We start from the raw sequence: 17,149 nt of genomic DNA on the forward strand, positions 1-17,149 counted from the left end.
TACATGATACCTACTCTGCCTGTGGTCAGTGTAAACGTAGACGTAGACCTACCCCTGCTTACTCGGTCCCAAGCCTTGATCAATGATGATTTTACAAGACTTGCGGTGCACCACACACGTATGCAAGGCAATGCCACCACCTCACCCCAACCCTTGTCCATTGCCATGCCATGCCCTGCTCGTCTTTACTTTACCTTACTTAGCTTACCCGCTGTGGACTAACCGCAGCCGTGGTAGCTTAACTCTGGCACCACGAGGAGGTTGATGTGGATGCCTTGATATTGGAGCCGGCTGGACTCTACTTTGGGAATATGTATTGAACCTACTGCCAGCACTTCCGACCCCATCCAAACCTTTTCTCACTTCTATTGTTATTCTTATTCAAATGTGAATTCATCCCTCTTCATTCACGAACCAACTCAATCACTCATCCTCACAACTACCACAACCTCCACACAACATCAACAATGGCCTCTTATACACACAGCCGAAGTGCGGTGAGAGCTCAGCGACGAGACTCGTCATCATCCTCATCTTCACACACAATGTCCAACCGCTCAAGACCACGCCTTCTACGCTCAAGTGCAACTGAGCCTTCAATCACTGTCTCCAATGCTACTGGAAACTCATTTGCTGGTCCCGAGTCGCCACATAGAGCAACTGATCTTCTCAACCGTGTTGCCGTCTATTCTCCGTCTCCCGAGCAAGCCTCCACCCCAGCGGCAATCCCACGCCATGCTGGACCCATGTCTATCTGCCGTGATCACCGCGAGCACTCTCCTTCCAGCAGCCCTGGAAGCCAATCCGCCGTCATGTCCGACTCTCCTTCTGGTATGCCTCATGTTTTGATTTCGGGTCCAACCCAAACTAACATCAATCAAGGTTACTACTTTAGCTTTCCCAGCTTTGAGGAGTGGAACAGGGACAACCAGGACGACATCACCAAGGACAATGATGATTGAGCGGTGACGGAACTGGATGGTGAGGGGATCAACAAGACCTCAAACCGAAAAACGCACACGACAACATCACTCCAACAACAACATTAATCAACCACCCAACACCGCTAAACTCATAACGAGATAGCACTTACTGGCTTTTCCCTGACGGCTCAAAGAAGAGCCAGCGACAGCGAAAGCCACAAAAACCCCGATGAAAGCAGCAAATGTATCGCCTACCAACACCATCAACGCCAAACTCTTACTAAGAATTGAGATGAGCTGAGAATGAGATTGTGGCGGGCTGAATGCGCTCTGGAACTAGGTTTATTGTTGGGTGGATCTGGATTCACGGCGAAAAAGGGCTCCTCGGTAGAAGAGAAGCGACGACGACGCTTGAAGCCAAGCTATACACGATGAATGAGGAATAGCTGCACTACTCTCCCCCTCAAAAGGTGGAGTGAAAGGAAGCCAACAAGAGTCTGGGTGAAGCTTAAAAGCCCATTGACTACAAAAAACAGGACGCTTTAGATCCATCTGGACAAAGCCTATAAAAACAGAAAAAAAAAAAGAAGGAAAAGAAACAAGGCAAACACACAAAAAAAGCAAAAAAAAAAAAAAGAATCAGATAAATCGTGTGTATAGCATGGAAACCCACCAACTCATCAGTTCAATCTCATAATCTATATAAATCCTAGTTACCAAGACATAGAAATAGCATATATGACATACCCAATCTTGAAAGAATTCCTACACAAAAAACTGAGAGTGATGAGTGACGACGTTGTAAGCGGCAATTCCTGTTTCCGTGTCATGTCTCACAACAAGATAACACTAAGCATTGATTGAATTCGCATGTCATAATGCATAAGCCGAACTTCTCTGAAACGCGCTCATAGAGTCAAAAGTGATAGCATTTTATGCAATTATTCTCAGGTGGTCTGTGTCAACCATAACGTTTAATACCAAACACTCATCTTGTCTTTAGTTGGCCATATTCGCTCGGACAATGTTTCATGATCCTTTCAACGTCACTCATTAAAAGATGTTCTATTAATGGCTGTCCACCCTACGAAAGTCTCTTTGCCTCGGCCCGCTTCTGTCTGATTGCCGTACTGCTGATCTTGGTTGCGAAATCATCCGTCTTACTGACCGCCTCCCCATCAACTTCCTCAGCATCTAGTACATCAATCTCAAACACCTCAAGCGGCTTCCAGCCCTTTTCTGTTCTGCGATCATTGATCGCCTTGCCACCGCTGCGAGTCTCGGCAGAGACAACAATTGCATCGGCATCTTCCTCGTGAATGGGTGGGCCAAAGGGATCGCGAAGTACTATACATCGCACCTTGACTCTTCCATCACGAAGAGTAGCGATCGTCTCGTCAGGTGTAGACTGTGTCGCAGGAGACGCAGCTGTTGTGTCATACTCAAGTAGCGTAGCGAGAAACGACAGAACAGCCTGAGTGCGCTCTGTCCACGGCTGAAGCTCCTCTGCGTATTTCTTTTTGGCAAGGAGCTCGTCGCTTGATATACCCACGATAAGTGTGCACGTCTTGTCAGAATCTTTTGGAGGAATGTTGAGAAGAATAGCACTCGTGTGGAGAAGAAGTTTGTGGCCGGGATGAAGATGGTCAAAAGTGCCTCCTAGACAGACAGTGTTGAAGCCTTTTTGTAGCTCTTCAGTATTAAGCTTTTGCTCTGTTGTCAAGCTGATCCCACCCTCGACAGCGACGAGCTGGTTTTGTGTGAATGTCTGTTTTCTCTCCGCAAGTTGAAGAAACACGGATAGTAACTCATATCCCTCTTCACAGCTGGGATGATATAACATATCCCATGATCTAACGTTGGTCGCAAACGCAGCCAAGTCTAACACAGCCGTGCAATTAGCCTCATACTGGCCCTCGAAATTGGGCTCATAGCGTCGTCCCTTCTCATGGTCGATGAGAACAACTCTCACATCCACACTTCCATTTCCAGCGCCAACATCAACGGGAATGTCTTCCTTTGCGCAAATGACTGATGTGAGGGTGTAAAGACTGGCGAGGAGAGATTGAGCGGTTGACCATGCGATTTGCTTTGAGTTGGCCGATGGACCCGTGAGAATAGGTAGAGCAACACCAACGACAAGAGTTTGAGGAGAAGACGCCGACTTGAGCTTTTGTAGGACAGATGTTAGAGGGGCGCTGTAGGCAGCGGAGAGAGTGGATGGTGATGAAGGTTGCGGAGGTGAAGGCAGTAGAAGAAGTGAGGGCGCCATGATGAGATTTGTTTGTTCGAAGAATTGAGTTGAACTTGAAATCTGATTTGAGTCGTAACTAGGTATCTAAAATATGCGTTGCCAGCTACTTGCAACAAGCTCTAGCTTTACATGCATCATATCATGAGAACACATGATAAACCGATAGCTGCTGACGTAGATGGGGTACTGTGATGGCACATACAACTGTGGCTGCCATTCTGTGGCGCAGCTAAAGTCGAAAAAATTGACGCTATAACCAATCTTTTGCTTCTTGAAAATCGATATAGATGCACTTATTATGATATAAAGATAGTACTTGGAAATAATATTCAGATACTAAATTATTAAATTAAGGGAAATAATTAATAGATATTAGTAGAAACAGCAATATCTTTATTAATTACAAGTAAAGTTGCTATACTTATTACAGCGAGTTGACTTTATTAGTCTGCGCACGGCGGTGGCGACGACACCAACATGGAGAGACCTGTTCCCCGTGTTAGGTTCCCCCCGCGGGCAGGATGCTTGCTCCCAAGAGAGAGAAAAAAAAAACCCTCTACAACGATATAATCATATTGGCGTGAGCATTAGGCTCGTGCCGGGGCACAAAATGCCCAAAATAAAATTGTTTCCTCTATATTTTCCCTCTGTAATTGCTTTCAAAATATTTGTTATGAAAGTGAATGCACGATCCAATAAAAGTGGCCTTACATAATCAGCGTCACGTGAAGAAAGACCTAATTCGTTTTGTGAGAAATTAGCGACCTAAGCTGCTCACACGAGAAGTTGAAAAATCATTTCGCCCCTCCACCACTCTTTCACCAGTACCATCTCTCCAACGGTTCACACACAAGCCAGCAAACATGGCGGTTGGAAAGTGAGCATCACCTACCTACGACGAGCAGCAATGAACATAATGGGCTTACGCGATATTTCAGGAACAAGAGACTCTCCAAGGGCAAGAAGGGCCTCAAGAAGAAGACGGTCGACCCCTTCTCCCGAAAGGACTGGTACTCGATCAAGGTTGGTCATCTCGAATTTCGACACGCAGCGATCCATCATGGCTAACTCGAAATCTTCCAGGCCCCTAACCCTTTCAACGTTCGAGAGTGAGTTGCGACCACGAATCCGATTTAAAATCGTCAACTTTTTTGTGGGATATGGCGATTAACCAATTTACAGTGTCGGCAAGACCCTTGTGAACCGAACCACTGGTCTCAAGAACGCCAACGACGCTCTTAAGGGCCGTATCCTCGAGGTCTCTCTGGCCGATCTCCAGAAGGATGAGGACCACTCCTTCCGCAAGGTCCGCCTCCGTGTCGACGAGGTCCAGGGCAAGAACTGCTTGACTGCTTTCCACGGTCTCGACTTCACCTCCGACAAGCTCCGATCTCTCGTCCGCAAGTGGCAAACTCTGATTGAGGCCAACGTCACTGTCAAGACTACCGACGACTACCTCATCCGCCTCTTCGCCATTGGTTTCACCAAGCGACGAGGAAACCAGGTCAAGAAGACCACATACGCCGCCTCTTCTCAGATCCGAGCCATCCGACGCAAGATGACCGACATCATCCAGCGTGAGGCTTCAAGCTGCACTCTCACCCAGCTTACCTCCAAGCTCATTCCCGAGGTCATTGGCCGCGAGATTGAGAAGTCCACCCAGGGCATCTACCCTCTCCAGAACGTGAGTAGACGCTTTTGTCCCTTGACATGTCGAATGCTTCATACTAATATACGAATCACAGGTCCACATCCGAAAGGTCAAGCTTCTCAAGGCCCCCAAGTTCGACCTCGGTGCCTTGATGGCTCTGCACGGCGAGTCTGGTACCGACGACCAGGGCCAGAAGGTTGAGCGGGAGTTCAAGGAGCGTGTCCTTGAGGAGGTTTAAAAGGATTATTTTGGCAGGTTGGCGCGGGGTAGGCAATAGGGGCCTCGCGGCGAATAAACTCATCCCTACCAAATTTTTTCGGTCGTCCAAATGGCGTAGCATCACAAAAGGGAGCTCGGGGGATTGGTTCATGTTCCTTTGAATGGTAAAAACAAACGTTCAGTCAACACGCCTAATGACTTATGACATGTGACTTGTTACGACTTGGGATTTTGTGATGATTTGGCGCTGGTTGTGAAGGACGTTATGAGATGAGAGCCGTAGAAGAAATCCACCTTGATACCCTCGCTATACAATGTTCCATTCCCACCATGTCGTTGAACTTACATTCACGAATGGTAATTTTGTATATCATCTATCTACACACATATTACGGGTAGGGCAGGTCTGTAGAGGCGACTGAAAATATTGTCTAGAACTCGCCTCAATTAGTGGGACATGACCCATGATATCCAGTTCAGTTGCGTCACTCAGGCTTCTGAAGAAACTCAACCACAGCTGTGGAATGTCTGTCAGTATGTGGTTCAAACCCTCTGCACATCTCGCATGTTACTCACCTTGTCTGAACGCTTCAGGCTGTTCCGAGATGAGCCAGTGACCAGCATCGACATCGACGAGTCGGAACTTGGGGAAGAATTGCCCAATCAGAGGCAGCACGTCATCGGGTACATATTTGCTTTGTGTGCCTCGAACGAACAGGGCGGGTTTCTCAAAACGAATCTCGTTGGGGTTCTTGTATGGAAAATCTCCAAGGTTGTCCAACGCCTTGCCAAGGGTGTGAAGAGGGATGCGGAACTTGCGCACCTTCTCACCTTCGGGCAGGTGCATGTTGCCGAGGAGGAACTGTCGGATAGGCAGAGACTGTTCAACCTCGCTGAGGATCTTGTCGGCTTCGGATTGGCGTTTGACACCAGCTTCCTGGATCTTCTTCATGGCGCGGACGTACTTGGGGAAATCTCTGCTGAGTGAGACATCCACTGGGGCATTGTCAACGGCGACAATATCAGACACAAGGTCTGGAGAGCGAAGTGCCAGAGTCATGGAAGTTTTGGCTCCCCTGAACCATGTTAGCTCCTTCATCGAACACTATCAAGTGGTGGTTGGTGCCTTACATCGAGTGACCGATGAGAGTTGTTTCCTTGAGACCGTGGCCCTCAATGAACTGAGCTACATCCTCAGCCATGGCACTATAGTCATGACGAGTGTCATGGGGTGATTCGCCATGGTTTCTGAGATCCTATAAGCTGATTTTAGTTTCCTCTACTCGTTAACCGTTGAGTTTAGTACATACGAGTGCATATACATATCTTCCCAAATCGCGAGCCAAAGCTCTATTTTCTCATTAGTTCATTGGTATACGAATTGGAAACCCTAACTTACTTGCTGATAGCTCTGTTATTCTTCTTTGATCCAAACAGACCGTGAAGGAAGAGAATAGGTGAGTTCTTCTTATCTGTCTTTGGTTGGGCAGGCTCATGTAAGTCATATACCAAAGGGCCAATGGCCTGAGAGTACAGCCTTGTGCTTGCAGGCACAGCCCGAAGAGCCTGGCGCCCAACCGAGGGGACCACAGTCGTAACTACTCGTCGCAAAGAAAGCATATTTCTTATCACAGTAGATACTTGAAGACGTTGAGCAAAGTCAATTGTGTAGATCTCAAAATTGCCATTTCGGGTAAGGTCTCGCCGATTTGCATCGGTTTACTGCATACTTGCATATCTAATCTCTAAGCACCATGATGTCACTCCAACTTTTGATCTTCCAAAAGACAAACAATTCTGGTGAACAATTTCAATCGCGTTGAGCAATCTGTTCAGGCAACAAAGCAAAACAAAAGCATATAAAAAAATGAATGAAAAGATATAGAGAAAGAAACACCCAAGAACGCCAGTAACAAATATGTCAAGTCAAGCTTGAAAAGTGTACGGAGAAACAACAGACAATGTACAACGGGACAGCTTAACTATCCCAGATGGCCCCAAAAGCCGGAATGCCGCGTGTCTCGAGACCGTACACGACCTTTTTGGTGATTTTTTCGTTTGCTATGATTATCACAGCTTCGGCGTCAAAGTTCTTGGCCACGTTATAGCCCATTCGCACAAGATCTGGCCGACCCTGGGCTTTCGTGTCCCAGATAATCGCGTCTGGAAGCGCATCTCGGACCTGGCTGACAAACTCTTTGCCGAATGTGCTTTCAGGTCGTGTTGTGGACCAGATCAGCTGCGTAGGACACGGCTGCTTGACTATATGTCCCAGTAGCGGTCCAATCCCGGAGCCTGTGGCGATAATCACGACACGGTTAAAGAGAGTTGAGATACGCATCACCCCACAAGTCGGCACACCACGCACCCAAATCGTACTCGGTGGGTTTTGGATACACGAACGTGTCCAATCGCCAGCGTTGGAGACTACCAGCGAATAGCCCTTGGCGTGATGATTGGCCTCTGGGTTTGGGATGGTTGCAAAAGAATGCCACTCGAGCAACGGGCGTTGAGAAATGCGTGTGAAACTACCGTTTACGGGAACGGTATAATCAAAATGTAGTCGGACTGCATGATCGGAAAGCACTTCGGCCTCTACGGGGACCTTACGCAGGAAGAACCATGAAGAGGCAATACTCAAAGTTGCCACAATCAAAAGCCAGAAGTCTGGACTCTTGACACAGGCGAGCCCAAGATCATGGTCTCGAGGTCGAGAATCATTGATAGCCAGAATCGTACGGGCCCAAAACAGACCCAGCGACGTCCAACCTGCGAAACGGTGGAAACGCTCAAAGACGTTGTGGTACTGCTTACGAAACGAAGGCCATGCAGTGGCAACCATGGAACACAGAAGTCCGCATAGAATCCAGGATACGACCTGTGTCGCCAAGGAAACGGTCGCATGACCTTCGCAGAAACCTGCATTGCAGATTGTCCCACGGACTGTTGAGATGACTAGCCATGCAGTAGCACAAACACCAGCACCGGAGTGTAAACCACCCAGGTGATAAATCTTGGCGCAGCGAACCCTGGCCCAGAGTGGTAAACTCTTTGGCACTGAGCAGAAGATAGTGTACAGGATGTTGATCACCGTCTCCTGTCGTACGAGCACTGCAACTGCGAGGTTGATGGCGGTGATGATACCCAGCCACTCGGAATCAAGACGAAGAGCGATCACGCAGATTAATGCTGCCAAGTTCAGTAATCCGATCAAACTGAACAGTGTACGATAGACAATGAAGATCCTGCGTCTTAGACCTCTAAGCGGTCGGGCCATTGTCTTATCAGGAATGCCGCGTTCGAGGTCCAACTTGTCTGTAAGAGTTGCCAAAGTGGACATAGAGGGTTGGACCTTGAGTTCAACACGAGGCTCTTGGACCTTCTCACCCTCGCATGCTTGTGTGGTAGTGCTATGCTCAGCCAAGGCCAATACCCTGAGTCTGTTCTTGTCGATCTTGCCATTCGGCGTTGAGGGGAGTTCGTCCAGGGGGTGGAGGTGTGTTGGTACAGCATAGTAGGGCTGGTATTTACGCATATGCTTAATCGTCGTAGTTACATCGCAGTTTCGTGGGGTGGTAAATCCATGGATCTCTCCATCGATCAATAGCGCAGTCGCCTGAGACACGCCGGGCGCCGATGCCAGAGATGCGGTTACGCCATCCAACTCTACACGAAAACCCTTGGCAAAGGTTAGATTTGGACAAGAGTATACTTTGGAATTTGGACGTACCTTGACTTTGACTTGGTCGTCAACTCGACCGAGAATCTCGATTGATCCATCAGGCTGCCAACGGCCGAGGTCTCCCGTGTTGTATATTACTGATCTATTTTGTGTGTCAATATTTGCACGAGGATGATGGAGGAGTTCACTTACCCATCTTTGGAAAATGGATCTGGCTTGTATCTCTCTGCTGTCTTGTCATCAAGACCAATATAGCCTCGAGATACTCCAAGCCCGCCAGCCCACATTACCCCAACGGCGCCCATAGGTGTCGGCTTGCCCTCGTCATCGAGCACATAAACTCTGTTATTCGGAGTCGGTCGACCGATTGATAGCTCCTTTCCAACAGTGTGCTTGTGCATGGTGTTGACGATAGTTGTTTCGGTTGGTCCGCAACAGTTCCAATATGTGCCATGCTCTGCCCACAAATCGGCAAGTCTGCAACAGTCAGTAACGAATGGAGCCCATGGCTTGGAAAGATAAATACCTCTTTGTGGTGGGCTCTCCGGCTGTGGCAACAGTCTTTATTCTGGGAAACTGTGTTGGGTGGTATCTGGAAAGGATCGTAGGCGTGCAGATGAGCACATCGATCTATTCTGGAGTAAGTCCCTGTCCGTGATTTAAGTGATGGGAGCACAAACCTGTTGAAGGGTTAACTCCCAATTGGAACCTCGAAGGACTAGTGTGCCTCCGTTACAGAGACAGACAAAGATCTCCCAAGCTGCTGTTTCGGGTCAGAATTGGCAGCGAAATGCATCAAAGAAACTTACCCATGTCAAAGCTGATGTTGAGGACCGAGCCAACGCAAGTACCAACCGCCACGCCCATATTTCCAGGAGACAAGCACACGAGGTTGGCGACATTCTTGTGAGTGATATCGACTCCTTTTGGGTTACCTGTTGTTCCTATAATATTGTTAGGAGATTCCACCGGATAACTCAAGCGGGAATGTTCACTCACCGGATGTGTATATCACGTAGCAGCCGCTATCCGGTGATGCAAGGTCGACGTGTGCGTTCTCTTCAAGGGAGGGAGTTGCTATTTGGTCAATAGGAACCACAGTATGGCCAAGGTAGGATGCAACGCGGTGCTTTGTTGAAGCCAAACAAAGAACTACACCACCCTGTGACTCTTCCAACACGCGACGAATAGTTTCGTCAGGAACGACACCGCCATCGAGGGGAACGTATTGGGCGCCACAGGAAAGGATCGCTAATATGCCTATGACCATGTCACTTCCCCTTTTAGCAACAAGGGGAACTCGCGATTCCGAGCAGACACCTTGAGCAATGAGATGTGCAGCCAAGTTTTGTGCCCTGTTTGCGAGTTCTTGATATGTCAACTCCTTTGGGGAACCCGTGAGATCGCGGAGAGCTGTGGTGTCTGGATGGTTCTTTGCATGGTGATAGAACGCAGAAGTTACTGTTGAGAATTGAGTATCGATACAATCACCCTGGCCAAGTTCGAGGATAGAGTCGTACAGGATATGATCCTGCGTCAGATTCGCCATATCCATTATGAAGAGAACCCCCCGAAGAGTGAAGAAAAGGTAAGAAAAAGACAATGGGGATTGTTTGAAGTTGACCGTTGGGTTAAACCTGAGATAGCAGGAACATCTTATATAGTCTTACATGGCGTAACGGCAGTGGCAATCTGCCCTGGGAAAGATGTTTCATCTTGTCTATTGCAATATTGATACTCATTACAACCGGTCTCTTGTCAATTGAGCGTTTTTTTCCGTCTGGGACTGTCTCGACGGATTGACTACGTTGGGAGATATGAACACTGCCCTGATTTCCCCAGCAACTTCGGCTTGAGTTTACTGCGGATACTAACCTGTCATAATTGCTTCTGCATTCCTCACACACCCGCCCGGGGGTTCTGGCTATACGGAGCCGGCCCCGGCGTACGGAGAATGTGGACGGAGCACCGCAACCTCGTCAATCACAAAGGAATGTGACAGCGATGAGACATGATTTCAACCAGGGGGACTCGGGCCAAGGGACCGCTACTAACTATCGACGGATAGATCAGTTTTTCTCTAGGAAGGGCTTCTGGGGTATTTCCTCGATGCGACCTCAATAGGATGGATCTTCTCCAAGGCTTTACTGCACCCTGGAAACCGGAACCCATCAATCTAAAGTGGCAGTGGACCCTTGTTTAAAGCCATCGATTATGACGGGCCTTGTCTTGAAGATCAATCCTCGCCCTGCAATTCAGGGCGTGTGAAGATAACCATACGTACCCACAGCATGTGGCTTCTTGATGGAGCCAAGGATGTCTCTGATGATTCTGCTACTGACTGACCTCAACTCAATATACTGAATGCGCGTCCTTTTGGGTTTTACGAAGAACCTCGTCAGGCCACACTGACTCGCATATCATTACCTGCATTGATCTTCTACTCTGTGGCTCAGGCTTGCAGTTGGTCACCCTTGCTATACGTAACACTTCCTTCATGGCAGAAACCGGCGTCATCAATATTGGAAAGATATTGTAGGGATCGCCTTGCCTATCTAGGGAGTAGAAAGGACTTTCTAGAGAAATGTCTGCTGAGTTGCTTGAAATCGTTTCTCGAGCCTTGGCTGACTCAATAGCTTAAAATCATTGTTGCGACAAGACGCAGCCGTTACTTTGAGGATCAGTTGAGTTTAAACCCACGTGTTCTCGACGCCTTCTAACGGTTCTCGATACTGAAACGATACAGATATCAAAGAGATTAGCGTTATGAACACAGGCAACAAGATAACGCCGCCGTATGCAGCGCCCATGACACGGCATGGCAGTGATTCAGAAGTTTATGTTGGCTCTAGTAGATGGTCCCGCGGCATACTCTCTTTACGTCCTGTGACAAGGATTATATTCGACTGACTGTGACAGTATGGGGCCAGGCTCAAGATAATGGTATACCCCCACTCAACGATCAGGTCAGTTTGCAGGAAGTCTTAAATTCAGAGCTGCAACCTTTGTGCATCGCCACGTGCTGACTTTACCCCAGAGATGAATTCTGGTTTCAACTCCAGAGCGGGAGGCCTTCAACGGTTCACGTTTGCCTCGCAAAGATTCGATTAAGCTCATGTGAACAGTAAATGCATGCGTTCTGTACCGCATGCCTTCAAGACAGGCTCCCTCGGTTGGCCACAAAATCTATACTGCGCATACCAATCCCGAACAAAGAAGCTCCGTTTTGCGGGCTGGTCTGCGACATGTTCAAGGATGGATGAGTATTGGAGGAGACTATCGATACAGCTGCGTTGCTCGCGGTCCGGAAGGACAAATGCTATTCGAGGAGGCTACATGCCGAGGTCCGTTGCCATGTTGGTCTTGCCTCCCTTCTCTTCACTTTGCTTTGACTTGTTCATGGCTAGTTGCATAGCTAATGATTTGAGCTATGACGACGAATTTGAAAGAATTAGTTCTTGACGCCTTGGAAAAAGCAACAAGTGTTGAAGCATTTCTCCAACGGAGACATACTATATTCAAGATCAACAAACTGAATCATACCAATGATCGACAAGCGCTCTTTGCTTTGTATTTTCTTGGCTAGTCTTTTCACCATATCGATTACTCAACATGATGCATACAACATATGGCTATTAACTTTCAGTTCCGCGTCGTTCTCGACGGGTTCATACGAATCAAAGTCTAAACAGTACATCCCTTCTGTTCTCGTTTACCAGACTGTCCTATCGGATAACTGCCCAGTACTCCGTACCAGGTCCAGTGAGACAAAGATTGTGTTGTTGTTTGGCGGACCGTCCTCCGCAGAGCCCTGATGGTGTACGACAAGGTAGTTGCCAAGCTGATAGGTAGAGCGGCAATAATGTGAAAGTGACTGCAGGGCTGCACAGAACAGAAAAGGGCTCCGAAATCCGTCACTTTTCGGCCTTTCTTTGCCACGCGCCGCGGCTTTCTGGCGTTTAGGAATGAGTAGATCTTGTCTTAGACTCGATACTATCTTTCTAGAAACAGAAGTGATGAATGGAACGCTGTCATCTTGGGAGAAGTGGGCTACACTACGCGTGCGTTCAAAGAAAGAAGCACTAGATGGGACCTTTTTTCCATCTCGAGACATGCTCGACGGGACAGAACAAGTTTGTTCAGGAACTCTTGAGTTGCTGTAGGCTAATCGCTAGCAGATGGTTCGATTTCCCAGCAATATGATATCATTGTCATGACAATAATGAACCTTTCAGGAATGGCTCAACATCCAGATGTAAGCTTGCCTTTACCTGTCGAAAGCTGTGGCATGTCGAGTTGTCGTAACCTTGAGGTTTTTGATCTTAGATTTGTTATCCACACTCAGCTCTGCATGGGATACAAGCATACCTTGGAAGGCACGCAAACTATGCCAAGTAATGGATATTTCCGTACTCAAAGGGTTGAGTGGCTTCTTTTCTCAACCCTCCTTTGGGCAGTCGTAGTTGGACGAGTTATCCGTCCTCGCACCGCAGCCCACGTTTGTCTTGCCCTGAAATTCCATCCATCCGTTACGGAGTACATGACGAATTCCACGCATGAGTATGAAGATTTCTTTCCGCAGGCAGAACAGGAATAAGAAATATCAGACTAGGGAGCTCTGAGTCTCAGTCATGTCCCCACGTCCTATTTATGTGGTCTCAGTTGACGACCTGAACGCCGGGACCATTTGATCATTCCCTCCGCTCATGATTAACTTCCATTCTCCCTTTCGTCACTTATCAATATGATAGTCGCCCATGTCTTGCCTGTCATATCTGTCACCCAGCCAGTACCACGGTTACGGGTTCATGATTTACGTCGGCACTGCACATACCAGGATTACACACAACAAGGGCGAGGGATCAGCATATGAGCAAGGCACAAATCACTGGGCCTTCTGTCGAGGGATGTGACATGCCCTGTCAAGTCGACGAGCTATCGAAGCCATGTCAGGCTAGAGGTGTCAGTTGTACCGTACCGATACTGATTCACTGAGTGCAGGATCTGAGACTTTTAGAACAAGATTTACAGCAAGGATGCACTTTTCAAGGATGCGATCGATGTACGTATGTGAGAGGGTGTAAAAAGCAAAGTGTGGCTTGAAATGCTGGTTTTAGCCGATCAGTCCGAGCAAAGAAAGAAACTCAAGACACTTCTCAGCTGAACCAGAATGTGAGACAATCTCACATCTTCTACAGTTGGCAACTTTGCATGCACTCGTGAGTTAGTACCTGAATGTCTTTCTGCAAGTATGGAACTAGTTATTAGTTTTCCCACAAGCATACCAGTTACCCTGCATCACAATATTTGGATTTTTTTGAGTTGAAAATGAGGGTGATGGTATCACTTGGAGTATATAAATTCATCAGCTCCCGCTGCTGTACTACCAGCAGCCGTGGTCCAGGTAAAGTAGTCGCCGAAACCGCTCCTGCCCAGGGTGTTCAGATATTCAGCCTCTCTTTCAGATTGTGACAGTTCAACTCTCACATGTTGAAAGTATTGTTTGTTAATGTGATGGCACTCAATGAGAAAGCGATAATATGCGCTTCTAATCGAATTTGCCTATGATGTCAGGGAATATCTCTCGATTATAGAATATATATAGGGTATAGATGAAGCCAATGCCTGCTTATTATATAATTAAATCACAATCTCAGTTTCCTCATGGCTGCCGCCAAGGTATCTGCCGATTTCCTCGCCATGTCAGACTTCTTACCTAGGATCCACAGTCCCTTTATACAATCTTGCGCTCGACGCATGCTCTCTTGGAAGTCAATACTGGGGTTTGTTGATGCTGTTGAGCCGTACTCTAGATAATCCTTTGCTTCCTGTAAGAAGACCATAGTTGCCTTGGCAAAGGCTCTGATGAGAAGTATAGTCCATGGCTCGGTAAGGATTGTTGCTTCGTTCACCGCATGATGGAAATGCGACATCTGAGGTGTTGCTAAACTGGTAAAATTTTGGCTGGGCGTTGACACCTTGGCCAACTCAGACAGCTCTTTGGCGCTCGATTCACGCATTCTCGTAACCGTTTTGCTGGATAGCCGGGCGGAAGACGCGTTTGCCTCTCCTAACTCGTTCTTGTCTACATATTCGATAAGATCGGCGAGCATGAGGGCGCCGAGGTTCCAATGAGCTGAGATACAGACGAACCAGCTTTGGAGACGGCCTGGAACCGATTCGTAGTCGCGGAGCAGCTCTTTGAAGAAGGCGCCATGTGTCATGTTCCAGTATCGGTACAATGAGGTAGTATTTGCGATGGTTTCTTCAACTTTGTTCCCATGGCCACCTCTCCTCAGGATATTTTGAAGGTACGAGATATGCCGAAACAGAAGGACCTTGACAGGTGCCGACTTTGTGACAGCCTCAGCAGCTGATTCATATGAGCAAGGCCAATGCACGGCATGATACATATGCGGTTGCTCCAGGCTATCCTGGATGAACAGTGGTACGTTCCATCGCCCATTTGTTGTCGCGTCGAGATCATCATCTGCATCATCATGTTGACTGTCTGCATCGGCCACAACAACTGGACGCTCACTCATGGATGAGGAAACAGTATCCAGCATAACAGCAAGCCAGTACAGCAACCCAACAGTACCACGGTCCTCTGGGTTCATCATGGACAATGCGTCACTGTTTTTGGGACTTGTAAAAGGCCCAGTGACACCACGTCGTCCTGAATCAAATCGGAACTTGAGAGCGTGCATCTTACGCGCGGCTCTTTCTATAAAGACTGGTAAGCCATCTCGTGAGATGATATCGCCAAGTTCTGCATTCAATGACTTCATATCAACCTCGGGCCGTGGGGTTGATAGCTGGTTAGGGTTTCTGGTCGTGCGGCTAGGTTCATCATCATGAGTCCACGGCTTTTGTGTCAGGCCAAATATCAATTCCGCTGTAGCCACTCGATATGATTCAACATCGGTGACATCTTGCAGTGCTCTTTTGGCCTGCTCCCAGATATTACGCTGAATATTGCGGTCAAACTCCTCGGTGATGTCGTCAAGTATATCTTCTGGTGTCTCGTCATCAGTCGGAAAGCTTTGCCGTTGACGGCGACTGCCCTGCGCCCACTGCGTAGCAAAGGCCATGATTGCGAGCTGTAGTGCTTTGGCAGAAGCTTGGTTTTCGGAATGAGTTAGTCGAGTAAGTTTGGATGTCGATATCGCATGGTCAAGATTGATCGTGCGACGGTAAATGCGATTTGACCACGACGACCCCCATTCAGTAGGAGCATAACTGCCACCCGTAATATAACCAGGTGCTCTGTAAGGGCATGTTACTTCAGTCAACCAACAAGAGAGATTGTGCTCGAGTACATCATGATATATTTGTAGGAGATTGGTGGAAATGAATTGGTTGTTGGAACTTGTCATCATGGTCTGGTCAATTGAAAACGGCGACAACGAGTTTGTGCGTCGATCCGTCCATGTTGATGATGTGCGCTGACGTTTTATTCTTGTCGACTCATTTCTACTCCAAGCATCGTCGGCAGGAGACCGGGAGTCTCTTGTTCCCGGTTGTGATCCAGGCAAGGAGCTGTTATACTGGTTGGGCATTCGCGACCCTTGCATTGTGTATGTAGATACTGGCAAGTGATTCGCTAAGTGACCATGATGGTGGATGGGAAGTGCATTGCCTGGATTGTATGTTGCTTGGATCAAGGTTGATGTAGAAGGGGTGGCCGTTACGGAAGAATGTGTTATTGTATGAGGGCCAGGCCTTGAGCCTGGCGCATTGGACTGTTGGAAGGCATATGGTGCCGCAGTATCCATTTGCCTTGACACTGGCAACAAACTCTTATCATCAAAAGCTTGTGCTGTTTCAGGCCTCTCCCGCTTCACTCGGACATCTGCGCTCTCGCCAAACGTACCTGGCGCTTGTTGGGGAGGTGGGGGTGGAGGAGGAGCAGCAGCAGCGACAGCACTCACGATAGATGCAGTTTGTATCTGCGACCAAGCCCAGTCCATAGTGCACGTCTTGTTTGTCTTTGCGCAATAGGAGCAAGACTCGTGACCACTTTCAGACGCTGATCCCAAAGAAGAGCCTGCCGTTAGTTACCATGTACCAAGATGTGAAAAGCGCCCATCTATTGACTTACCGAACCCATCGCGGTTGCTATTACATGCTGGTGAGCTAGGGCCGAGAAGGGGTGGCGCATCGCATCCTCGCTTCGACTTTCGGCATTGGTCGCAAGCATAATGACTGCGCTTCATGATACCATATGATTGATGCTTTAATGATTGACAGTCGATGTGACTCGTTACTCTTGTTGCGAGACAGGAGTAAGTGTAAAGGTAGAGAGTAGAGATGATGGGCTAAAAATCCCAACCTGATACGACCTATGGATGGAACATTGGAAGGAAGGACCCCACCACGCTACATCCGCTTCCCCGGGGCTACCTAAGAGGGGCTAG

General features: G+C 48.1%; 5 protein-coding genes across 5 annotated transcripts; 2 read left to right on the forward strand and 3 right to left on the reverse strand.

Annotated features, from left to right (window-relative positions):
• The first annotated feature begins 366 nt into the window (after positions 1–366).
• EDB82DRAFT_243625 (uncharacterized protein) lies at positions 367–1,114 on the forward strand. Its single transcript, XM_025727553.2, has 2 exons — positions 367–831; positions 883–1,114. Exons 1-2 carry the CDS (start codon positions 468–470, stop codon positions 960–962), a joined length of 444 nt encoding a protein of 147 aa, XP_025582009.1. The 5' UTR covers positions 367–467; the 3' UTR covers positions 963–1,114.
• A 589-nt stretch (positions 1,115–1,703) lies between these two features.
• EDB82DRAFT_506694 (uncharacterized protein) lies at positions 1,704–3,379 on the reverse strand. The gene has a single exon (XM_025727554.2). It carries the CDS (start codon positions 3,193–3,195, stop codon positions 2,008–2,010), a length of 1,188 nt encoding a protein of 395 aa, XP_025582010.2. The 5' UTR covers positions 3,196–3,379; the 3' UTR covers positions 1,704–2,007.
• A 661-nt stretch (positions 3,380–4,040) lies between these two features.
• EDB82DRAFT_527018 (40S ribosomal protein eS1) lies at positions 4,041–5,066 on the forward strand (the record flags this gene model as incomplete). The annotated part of the gene is made up of 5 exons (XM_025727557.2): positions 4,041–4,054; positions 4,116–4,200; positions 4,261–4,286; positions 4,360–4,861; positions 4,923–5,066. The coding sequence occupies 5 exons, from the start codon at positions 4,041–4,043 to the stop codon at positions 5,064–5,066; spliced, it is 771 nt and encodes a 256-aa protein (XP_025582011.1).
• Positions 5,067–5,615: 549 nt separating this feature from the next.
• Positions 5,616–10,278, reverse strand: EDB82DRAFT_433495 (uncharacterized protein; the record flags this gene model as incomplete). The annotated part of the gene is made up of 11 exons (XM_025727558.2): positions 5,616–6,123; positions 6,179–6,303; positions 6,358–6,397; positions 6,447–6,687; positions 7,031–8,726; positions 8,778–8,871; positions 8,922–9,206; positions 9,256–9,359; positions 9,410–9,492; positions 9,539–9,673; positions 9,729–10,278. 11 exons carry the CDS (start codon positions 10,276–10,278, stop codon positions 5,616–5,618), a joined length of 3,861 nt encoding a protein of 1,286 aa, XP_025582012.2.
• Positions 10,279–13,933: 3,655 nt separating this feature from the next.
• Positions 13,934–17,022, reverse strand: EDB82DRAFT_506705 (uncharacterized protein). Its single transcript, XM_065608767.1, has 2 exons — positions 16,834–17,022; positions 13,934–16,761 (listed from the first exon to the last, which is right to left on the reverse strand). Exons 1-2 carry the CDS (start codon positions 16,946–16,948, stop codon positions 14,375–14,377), a joined length of 2,502 nt encoding a protein of 833 aa, XP_065463989.1. The 5' UTR covers positions 16,949–17,022; the 3' UTR covers positions 13,934–14,374.
• Between the last annotated feature and the right edge of the window lie 127 nt (positions 17,023–17,149).

The sequence above is a fragment of the Fusarium venenatum genome (assembly GCF_020744135.1).
Source record: "Fusarium venenatum strain MPI-CAGE-CH-0201 chromosome Unknown EDB82scaffold_3, whole genome shotgun sequence".
Lineage (NCBI taxonomy): Eukaryota > Fungi > Ascomycota > Sordariomycetes > Hypocreales > Nectriaceae > Fusarium > Fusarium venenatum.

What these genes read in the sequence shown, in the direction of transcription:
- EDB82DRAFT_243625 (XM_025727553.2), top strand. Translation starts at nt 468, where the DNA reads ATGGCCTCTTATACACACAGCCGAAGTGCGGTGAGAGCTCAGCGACGA. An exon ending in CATGTCCGACTCTCCTTCTG is followed by an intron (nt 832 to 882) that starts GTATGCCTCATG and finishes ACATCAATCAAG; the next exon opens with GTTACTACTTTAGCTTTCCC.
- EDB82DRAFT_506694 (XM_025727554.2), bottom strand. Translation starts at nt 3,195, where the DNA reads ATGGCGCCCTCACTTCTTCTACTGCCTTCACCTCCGCAACCTTCATCA.
- EDB82DRAFT_506705 (XM_065608767.1), bottom strand. Translation starts at nt 16,948, where the DNA reads ATGAAGCGCAGTCATTATGCTTGCGACCAATGCCGAAAGTCGAAGCGA. An exon ending in TAGCAACCGCGATGGGTTCG is followed by an intron (nt 16,762 to 16,833) that starts GTAAGTCAATAG and finishes CTTTGGGATCAG; the next exon opens with CGTCTGAAAGTGGTCACGAG.